The sequence below is a fragment of the Micromys minutus genome (genome assembly GCF_963924665.1).
Source record: "Micromys minutus genome assembly, chromosome: 32".
Lineage (NCBI taxonomy): Eukaryota > Metazoa > Chordata > Mammalia > Rodentia > Muridae > Micromys > Micromys minutus.
This window is the reverse complement of record NC_137967.1, coordinates 16,674,782-16,685,525: the sequence shown is the minus strand read 5'-3', so window position 1 is coordinate 16,685,525 and position 10,744 is coordinate 16,674,782. Positions and strand designations below refer to the sequence as shown.

The window sequence follows — 10,744 nt, the reverse complement described above, 5'->3', positions numbered from 1 at the left end:
CTTTTCAAATTTATCACAGTCCGGTAGCAGGATTTTAAATCCATTGCACCTGGCATTTCCTCTGAGATGATGGCCATTTTGCCTTATAGTATATCTGTTGTAAATTTTCAGTGGTTGCTATCTGAGTTTTACGGGGTTCATTTCTATTGGAAACTTCAGAGCCTTAGCATGACTTCAGCCATAAAACATTCTGGGCAAACCTGGAATTGTTTAAGATAACTCAGTAGATCTGACACGAAATTTGGGTATTCGGGGAATTGACTTGCTAAAAGGCCTTTTGTGTAACAATCACAAAAGCCCTTCAGCGAAGCTGCTAGTCATCAGAGTGGATCCCTCTGCTTCTGGGAAGCCTACATTCATTCTGCAGTGTCCCTCTTGCTTTGATCGTCCAGAAAAACCCAGAACACTGACACAGTCCCTACCAGAGCACAGCGCCGTGGAATTCTGCAGTGGGTCTCAGGCAAAGCACGATCAAGTCAGGAACATCTCGACCTAATTTTACTTCCTAGTCTGCATTTAAAAATTAGGCTTGTCTGTTCACTCCACAGGAACGAAAATCAGTTACCTGAAAGGATGGAAAATACAGCCTAACCCTCCAATGATCCCAAGAAGTCAGAAGTTTAGAAATGTGATCTCACTCTAAAGGAGCCCTAACTCCAGCCTCCTAAGAAGCCCTAAATACCTCAAATTCTAGACTCTGCTCTCTGCCAGTAAATAGGTAAAAGGTCACACTGCTTGCTGGTCTAGAGCCTGCTTCCTAGAGGAAAGGGCGTAAGACAGGCCCTTGAATACGTGATCCTGGCCTAGTAAGATAACAGGAAATAAGCTGACTAACCACTTATCTGTAAACTGCTTGCACCATAAAGGAAAGATTACACACTGGAAACCCCCGGTCTAACTTAAGCCCTTAACAGCAATTTGTCACCCCCACCCAGGAGCCAGCGCAAATGCGGACCTCTGAGACTACAGGGAACTGATTGCTCCACGGAGCTCAGGCTTAGATGGTTTAAAATGGTTGGCCTAGAAACTACAGAGTGGTACAAATCGATTGGCTCTTGATGCTATGGCTTGCGATGCGCGGGCTTTGTTGTAAACCCTATAAAAGCTGTCCCGATCTGCACTTGGTCCTCTTGCTGTTTGCATCAAGACCATTTCTCGTGAGTGATTTGGGGTGTCTCATCTCCTGAGACAGAGCGTGGGGGTCCTCACTTTGAGGGTCTTTCATTACCCACAGAACCCGGGAGTACAGAGACGAGCCTGCTCTCTAAGGAGGAACCGCCGTGGGAACTCCCACAAAGCACTGGGCGCAGCTCACGGATCCGCTGGCCCGAGTTGCATGCTGGGATATCCCGGAACCAGGGATCGCTTTGCTTTTTGTAGTTTGGGCCGGGGGACTATATTTCCCAGGTAGCACAGGGTCGGAAGTAAGTCATCAACTTCTGGCGCGCTGGCGTGGGTACGGTGGACTGTCCCGGGGGGAGTAAGAAGTCGCTGGCTGGCGTAGGGCTCCATAGAGTAAGGCAGAGACAGCAGGCGGGTGTGGGTGTGGAAGGGGTGAGTGGATGCTGGTGTGTGTGTGTGTGTGTGTGTGTGTGTGTGCGTGTGTGTGTGCGTGCGCGCATGCTCTGTGCTTGTCGCTTTCTGCTCCTGCTTTCTCTCAAGTCCACAGGGGCTGAAGCAGAGAAGCAGCTTCAGTAAGGAGAGGTCAGGTGCGGAGTCTGAAGGGACGCTTTCCCTGAGGTGCGGACTTGAGCTTGGGTCCTGCAAGTGCCTCCGAGGGTCGCCTGGGAGGGCAGCGACTTGTTGCGCTCCATGACTTTCTCAGATCTCTACGGAATCTGAGGGTCATAGGAAGAGAAGGAAAGTTTTCACTGAGGATGCTCTCAGATGTAGTCTGGGATCTCAGGCTTGCACAGACTCCGGTGTAGACCGTTATTCAAAAGGCTGGAGAAGAATGAAGATATTATTGCTACCCAATCTAAGATTCAGGAGCGAGTTTGCTCATTTATGTTTGAGAAATGAGGTTTTAGTTTTAGAATACAGAATTGTTAGTAAATGAAGCAGAAACACGCAAATTTACAACGCCACTATTGTGGTCCTTACATTGCCCCTTCCCTTTGCACTGAGTATGCACATTATCTTTTCAATGACCCGTGACATCTTCTCTCTACAATCACTTCTATTTCCGAGCACGTTATAGATAGGAGTCTCTAGCGATTAACGTTAGGGCTTACAAACTCCAATTTTCTAAATCAATTCCTATTTCGATGGCATCCCATGGCAGGATGACCTTTGATTTTTACAGGCCTTCATTTCAAAGCAGGGGTAGAAGGTAGACGATAGATGATCTATTTACTCTTGAGGATTTCGGGAGTGGAGAAGTGTTAGCACTAAATTCGGCGTCTTTGAGAGCTAGGAATTTTCAGAGTATGTGCATGTGTGTCATGGGTAACATTGGCCAGATCCAGGGGAGCAATGCTGTGGTTGAACCTGGGCATGCAGGTCTGTGGTATCCGGGTTGGAGTCTTGGTTCTGTCCCCTTCTGGCTCTCTAGGTCTGTCTTGAACCTTAGAATGCCTGTGGGGAAGCCTATGCAGTGCCGCCACATACTAAGGGCCTGGTGTGCTTTGGTTGTGGCTCCGTGAGGCCATTTTGGGTTCATTCTCCTCAGTGTTCTGCAGGACAAGGGAATGTGAGAAATAATGCGATTCTGGTTGGATAGTTGAGAAAATGACTCAAGAACTCTAGGCTTTATGGTGTACACTTAATCTCAGTACTTAGGAGGCAGAAGCAGGAGGATTGCTATGAGTTCAAGGTCAGTTGGTCCACATAGCAAGTTTCAGGCTCGCTGGCCAGACGGTGAGATCATGTCTAAAAAACAAGGCAAAGAAAATGAATGTGCTAATTAATGTAAAGAGGAATTTTCTTCATTTTAAGATTTTATTTTGTATTGTGTAAAGCACATGGATTCTTTATGTCCTTTGGAATGACTTAATCTAAGTCACATTTTTGTAGTGAGTACACTTAATGTCTACCCTCTCAGTCTTTTCTTTCTTCTCTTTTTTAAAGATTTATTTATTTATATGAGTACACTGTCGCTGTTTTCACACACACCAGAAGAGGAAATCAGATCCCATTACAGATGGTTGTGAGCCACCATGTGGTTGCTGGGAATTGAACTCAGGACCTCTGGAAGAGCAGCTAGTGTTCCTAACTGCTGAGTCATCTCTCCAGTCCCCCTCAGTCTTTCCAAAACCATCCATCACAGTCCCCACATTGCCGGACACATCTCTGAATTTGTGTCGTGTGCCTGAAATTCTGTGGCCCTTGATCATCATCGTCCCAGCTCTGTCCCTGTGGACCTGTGTCTCCCACTGTCAACCACGATGCTGCACATCCAGCCTCTGTCACTCAAGCCCCAGTGACCAGCATTGTCCGGTTCCTCGGAGAAAACAGCTTCAGGTTCTCCGTGGAGATCGTGGTTATTTGTCTTTTTGATTAAAGACCATTTTCATTCACAACCATGAGTGTGGGGTTATGTGCACACGAGCACAGGTGACCTCAGAGGCCTGAGGAGTAGGATCCCCTGGAGCGGGAGTGACAGGCACTGTGAGCAGTCAGGACACTGACCTCTGTCCTCTGGAGAAGCCGTAGCAGCTCTCAGGCTCTGAGCCATCCCCCAGCCCCAGCGTTTGTCTTTCTCTTTAGAGTATTGCACTTGTTACTCTCCGTGTGCATTCATAGTGTAGTAAATGGTCCACTGCGTGTGAGCCTCATTCTGTGTCCATCTTTGTGGGGTCCATTTGTCCATCCGTCTTTGGTGGGGTCCATTTGTCCATCCGTCTTTGGTGGGGTCCATTTGTCCATCCGTCTTTGGTGGGGTCACACATCAGCTATGGAGATGATGCTGGAAGAAAGGAGTGTAGATGTCTCTTGCAGATGGTGATTTTATTTCCTTTTATTATTTTTTTGGTCTCAATACTGGGATTGATGGATCAAGTGAGAATTCTCTTTGTAGCTGTTTAAGAGTCTCCTACGTTATTTTTTACGGTGACTGTATGAATTTACATTCCGTTCAGTAATGTGAGTTTTCCTCCATGTGCTCCATGTTATATTTTCATTCTGACAATAGATACTAAGTTTAAAAAGATTTCTTTTTTTTTTTTTTTTTTTTGAGGGTGTGCCAACATGACCTGTGTTCACTATGCACACGCCTTGAGAGGCCTGAGGAGGACATCAAGTCCCCTGAAGGTGGAGGTGGGAATGTTGGTGAGCCACGGTATGAGTCCTGGGAATTGAACCCGGGGTCTTCTGCAAGAGCATAAAGTAATGTAAAATCACTAGGCCATTTCCACAGCCCCTGATCACAGACACTCTTGACGGGCATGGGGAGGCCTCTGATTGTGATTTTAACTCTTTCTGATGCTTACTTTTCTTGTGTCTCTGATAGCTATACTGTGTGGCAAATGCCTATTTCCGGCTTGCCTGTCTCTTAATTAGGATGTTTCCTTGTCACTGGATTGTGTGCGTCCTTGTAAAGCAGCTGTGCAGGAGTTCAGATGTCCCCTCCTAGTCAGCTGTGTACTTTGCCACAGTTCTCTCCTTTTATTCCATCCCTCTATCCTGCTGTATCCTCTGCTGTGCAACGGTTTTTAGTTCCATGTAAATGCGTTTGTGCATTTTGCTTCCATTGCTGGTGTTTTTAGAGTAACACCCACATTTCCACTGTCCTGAGGGTTTTCTGTACAGTTTTTCCTATGAGTGTTAGTTACAACTTTTAATGTTTTTTTTTTTTTTTTTTTTTTTTTTTTTTTTTTTGAGTTGACTTTTGGCTGTGACATAACAGAAGACATTAGGATGTCATTCTCCTTAATACCCAGTTTACCAGCACCACTAACAAGGGCTGCCCTAGAACTCACATAGTTCATAGAGGATTGTGGCTTAATTGAGAGGCTTATCTGAGACAGCACAGTGTCATCATAATGAGGGAAGGTATCAGGAAAGTGCTGCATGGTGCACAGTCCCATTTACTAACAGTCGGGACAGAATGCTGGACCCTCCTGAGCATGGCAGCTGCAGCCCCTCCAGCCCTGCTGTGCTTCAGCCCTGAGTTTACAAAGGAGGTGCCATGTGGCTGCTGTCAGCCCCTGTCAGCCTTGATAGGTGGGTTCCAGAAGGAAGATGTGCTCACAGTAGGAGGAGCGGCCCAGGTGCAGGGCTAGCTGGATGTCAGGGTGGAAGATGGGGTCCCTTCTGCTGGCATCTGCTGGGGGAAGTTCAGGGCAGACATGTTTATGCCCTGCACTCCCACACTGACCCTCTGCAATGGTTGTCTGGGGTTAGGAGAGGATCGGCTTTGTGTAGACTCCTGTGTGCTTCTAATGTGTGTGTGGGAGGCTGTGAGCGGTGGGAGGGGGAAAGTGAGTGGGGATGCTTGAGAAATAAATGTAGTTGTTGGAGTCACAGTGACAGAAGTCAGTCTGGGAACATCAAGTCACAGTGCAATGAAAGGCTTTCTTTCTGTCCCCCAGGGGAGGAAGCCTGAAGAAGAATGGCCAGCTCTGATTCTCAGCACATGGTCTGTGTAAGTTGTATTTCTTTCTTTGACATAGGGCGACTTTCAGGTTAGGTGACTCCTTCTTGTCTTTCCCTCTTGACACTTGACACTTTCTAATGATCCAGAATCCCCTGGCCCAGGGTTGAGAGTTGGCAGGTCTGAGCCCTTCCTGTCTGTGCCTCTTCCCAGCTGGTCCTGGGGTTGTCTGATGCCTTCCTCCAGGTGTGCTCTCTGCTTGGTCTGTGTCAGGAGGACTGTCCCTGCAGCAGAAGTGTCAGTCCCACAGGGAAACAGGCTTTGGGGGCTTCAGAGCTTTGGGGGGATGGTCTCATTGACTGCACTGGGAAACCTGATTGACATCTGTGGTGGTGTCAGGCCGATGACCCAGGCTGGGAGAGTGAGTGTCCCCTGTGCATGTGTGTGATGAGGTGACCTGCTTGAGGAGGCTTTAGGAGAGAGTTCAGGTATCAGAGGGAAAGGTCACCCAGGCTGTGACAGGGAGGTGATTGCAGTCTCCAGAGTCAGGGAAGACCCGAGACATTGTCACCTAGAAAGTTTTTGTTTTTGAGAAAGGCAAAAAAGTTAAACTTTATATTCCAGTAAAAGTTATTTCACATTCTTTTTATTATTTATTTATTTAATGTTTGTGAGTACACTGTCACTGTCCTCAGACACACTAGAAGAGGGCATCAGATCCCATTATAGATGGTTGTGAGCCACCATGTGGTTGCTGGGAATTGAACTCAGGACCTCTGGAAGAACAAACAGTCAGTGGTTTTAACCACTGAGCCATCTCTCCAACCCCTCATTTTTTTTTTTAATAGTACAGAATAGAGTTTATTCAGGTCATGAGAGAGTTAAGAGGGTAGTAGAGGCAGAGAGAGCGAGAGAGAGAGAGAGAGAGAGAGAGAGAGAGAGAGAGAGAGAGAGAGAGGAGTAGACAAGTAGAGGCCGGTCATGAGCACGTGGAGGGAGAGGGAAGAAGGAAAGGGGAAGAGGAGGGGTAGAGGTCCCAGCCCCTCATTCTCTTTAGGCTGTTACATAATTAAAAAAAAAACATTCCCATAACTTGAAGCCTTTATGATACCATCTGATACCATAATAAACCTCAAGGACTCACAGTATTTCTTAGGTATTTTACCCTAACCCCTCATTCTCATAAACAAATTTTAATGACATCATATGATAATATAATCAATTCAAGGACCCACAGTGTTCCTTATGTAATTTACACTGACCCCAGGTGACATTTTTCCTTTGTGGGGATAACCTGAAGCATGTGGATGGCGTGGCGAGGATACTATTATTGGATATGTAGGTGGGCACAGTTGTTGTTTTTGGGGAGCTCGTGCAGTCAGGTGCCTTGAGCATTTCCTTATGGCTCCCGTCCCACACTTGAGTCCTTTCCCTTCTGTTTTTCCATCTTGAAAGCTTCCCCAATTTCACTCTACTTGTGTTTGCTCTTTCAGGGGTCAGTGACATTTAGGGATGTGGCTGTTGACCTCTCTCAGGAGGAGTGGGCCTGCCTGGCTGCTACTCAGAAGGTCTTATACAGGGACGTGATGTTGGAGACCTACCGCAACCTGGTTGCAGTGGGTAAGGCCTGTGCCCTGTGGATGGGGGATGTGTCCTGTATGCTGTGTGCTTTCATCACTCTGAATTGAAAGTCATGGTTGGGGCTGGAGAGATAGCTCAGTGGTTAGAGCACTGACTGCTCTTCCAGAGGTCCTGAGTTCAATTCCCAGCAACCACATGGTGGCTCACAACCATCTATAAAGGGATCTGATGCCCTCTTCTGGCCTGTAGACATACATGCAGGCAGAAGAGTGTATGATGTATACATAAACAAAAATAAATTAAAAAACAAAACAAAGAAAAGTCATGGTTATCCTTCAATGTTTTATTGAGGTTGGGTTCGGTGTCCCCTCCCTGTCATTCCTTCACTCAGAAGGCTGATGCAAGAGGATTGCTGTGAGTTCCAGTCACTCAGAAAGGCAGTAAGTTCCAGGCTAGCCTGGTGCACATGCTGAGTCCCTGTTTCCAACAAACCACAGTATCTAAATGAAATAAGTAAGTAAGTAAATCAATAAGTATAACTGCGGGCTGGAGAGATAACCTGGTGGTTCTTGCAGGGGACCTGGGTTCAGTTTCCACCACCATAAGATGACTTAAATGCACCTGTGACTCCAGTTCCAGGAGAAAAACTAATGTCCTCTTCTGGACTCCATGGGCATCGTGCTCAAACATACATGCAAACTGACATTGACATATGAAGAAATTAAATCAATTTAAGTCAACAGAATTCTAAAAGAGGGAGCTGAGTTCCTCCTTCATACCAACGGAAGAATGTGAGGTTTGTTGGATTGAAATTGGAGTTCCATGAAGCACCTGCCTGCCTTCCCCTTGTTGGTCCTCTCTGTGAGCTCTACGTTCAGTGAGAGACCCTGTCTCAAATACTAAAGTGCAGATCAGTCAAGGAAAGCCCTGACATTGATCTCTGGCCTGTACCACAAGAGTGCATTTATACTGAAACACACTTGTGTGCATGCTCTTGTGAACTATACATATGTTGTACATGCATGAATATATACCCAAACAGCATGCATACATACATAGGCAAATAAAAGACCAATAACCTTTATGCTTCTCTTACTAAGGAATCAATAACATTGATTTAAAAAAGAATTGGCCGCATTCTGTTTCCTCAGTGAACCCTTTCCCTGCTTTGTAGAGCAGGTTTTAGGTTGTGAATTTGACACTTGCACTGAGCAAACCTGTAAGAGTGGGGAGTGATTGTGAAAGACGGTAGTGTAATAACCATCATGATAACACTTCATGGCTAGGGATGTAACTCCATAGAACACGTCCCCGGGGTGCTCAGGCCTTACTTCCTCCCTCAGCACTAGTAAGCAAATGCATGGAAAATTAATAAAATAATGATTTTCTGTTACTATAGGTAATACAGTACTCAAATTATTTCAGTATAGTATTTAATCTTAATATCACCTCTCTCCAATAGATATCATAAGCCCCATCTGAATTATTCATATTATCATTCTATCATTTGGGGTTTTATGATGCCAGGCTTTGGGCTTGCTATGACACTAAATCTGTCCTTGAACTTCTATTTTTTCAAAAAGATTTATTTATTTTATGACTACACTGTAGCTGTCTGCAGACATGCCAGGAGAGGGCATCAGATCCCATTACAGTTGGTTGTGAGCCACCGTGTGGTTGCTGGGAATTGAACTCGGGACCTCTGGAAGGGCAATCGGTGCTCTTACCCACTGAGCCATCTCTCCAGCCCTGGCCTTAAACTTATCTGCCAACTTCCACTTCTCAAGTGCACCACCACGCCCAGTTTGAGAGGGGAAATTAAGCACAGAATCCCATGGGACTCTCCTGAGCGCATGTCATTAGCAGTGAGCTGCAGGGATGGGTCTACACTGGACCGTGCAGCCTCCCTACTCAGGTGTGCTTTCCTGTCACATGACGAGCGCTGTCTGCATTTGTGGGAGATGAAAACCCCGATCTGAAGCAGCTGGGTTCTTGCCAGTTTCATTCCCACCATCTGGGTTTATAGCATGGCTCGTGTGCCAGGCTGTGTAGACTGTTACGATTATTATGTCTGTGACTTTAAAAATCTACACTGGGGGTCGTGGTTGAATACACTTTCTGTGCATTTGTTTCTTTTTTATAGAGTTTCTCTATGTAGTCTGTTCTGAAACTCACTCTGTATACCAGACTGGCCTCAAACTCACAGAGATGTACCCACATTCTGGGATTTAAGTGGACTGCTACCTGGCTTTCAAGGTACTTACTTTTAATTTTAGCATTGGGAGGCAGAGGCAGGCAGATCAAGGTAAGCCTGGTCTACATATAACCTTCCAGGACATCCTTGGATAATTAGACTGAGTCTCAGAGGGAATAAAGTCTGTACTATGAGCCATCTCTTTCTTTCAAGTGGGGAGTCGCATTTCCAAGCCGGATCTGATCACCTTACTAGAGCAGGAGGAAGAGCCCTGGATGGCTGTGAAGGAAGAAACAGACGGGCCGAGCCCAGGTGAGTAAGAGTGAGGTGAACCTGCAGCCTGCCGGGCACAGCCTGTGCTCAGAGAGGCCACAGAGCTGACACTGCATGTGGCAGACTTCCTTCAAAGCCCCAGGGCCTGTGGGAAACAAGCCTGAGGCCTGGGAAGGAAGTCAGGGTCACAGCAGAGGCTGTGGGAGGGGCTTCTGGTTCATGAGTCTCTTCAAGTTCTTATTTTCTTCCCTCCTCGGGAGCAGGTGCCCTCTCTCTATAGCGTTTACAAGTATTTCATTATTGGTTGTGTGCACACACGTGTGCAGGTGTCCAGAGGCCATAGAGAGGGTCAGCTCCCCTGGGCTGGAGCTATAGAGAACCTGCTGGTTCTCTAACCCAGGGCCTCTGCTAGTGTTCTTTACCACTGAGCCGATACTTAGACAGTTTCAGCACCAGTGAAAGCTGTAACACAGGGAGGCAAACCGAATGTTTTAATTCTCTGTTTTCAATGAAGGTTCTTATTCTGAGGAACCACCACATTCCTTGGCCCTGGGATGGGGTGGGCAAATGAGGGTCAGGGTGTTCTTTCACACTATGTTTGCCCCATTTTTATTACTAGTAAATAATCGGGGTTAGACGGGAGCGGTGCTATTATTAGACTACTTGTTGAACAGGGATGTTGAAGTCCTTGGGCAAGGTTGAGCTTCACCGTGAGGGTACAGTTGGGTGCTGCAGGCCTCTGGCTTCATAGGTAGGAGCCAGGGATCCTTTAACAGGAACAGATTAAAAATTTGTTTGTAAATGTTTTTTTCCCTCTGTTGTTGAAGAAAGCTAGACAGGAAGTTCATGAGACAGTGTGTGATTAGTAGGATTAAGAAAAGGAGGAGGGAGCCTGGGGAGATGGCTCAGTGGTTAGAGCACCGACTGCTCTTCCAGAGGTCCTGAGTTCAATTCCCAGCAACCACATGGTGGCTCACAACCATCTGTAATGAGATCTGATGCCCTCTTTTGGTGTCTGAAGACAGCGACAGTATATTTATGATAATAAATATATCTTTAAAAACAAAATAAAAAATAATGGGACGGGGAGTATTCCAAGACTGGTCATGGGTGGAGACTTGAAATGTTGAGAGGTGTGCATTGCTGACCAGTAACTGTTGTGT

The 10,744-nt window shown here is 46.4% G+C and overlaps 1 protein-coding gene across 1 annotated transcript; it reads left to right on the top strand.

Annotated features, from left to right (window-relative positions):
- Nucleotides 1-5,551: 5,551 nt before the first annotated feature.
- Nucleotides 5,552-9,628, top strand: LOC308413620 (zinc finger protein 59-like; the record flags this gene model as incomplete). The annotated part of the gene is made up of 3 exons (XM_080908679.1): nucleotides 5,552-5,584; nucleotides 7,027-7,153; nucleotides 9,522-9,628. 3 exons carry the CDS (start codon nucleotides 5,552-5,554, stop codon nucleotides 9,626-9,628), a joined length of 267 nt encoding a protein of 88 aa, XP_080764805.1.
- Between the last annotated feature and the right edge of the window lie 1,116 nt (nucleotides 9,629-10,744).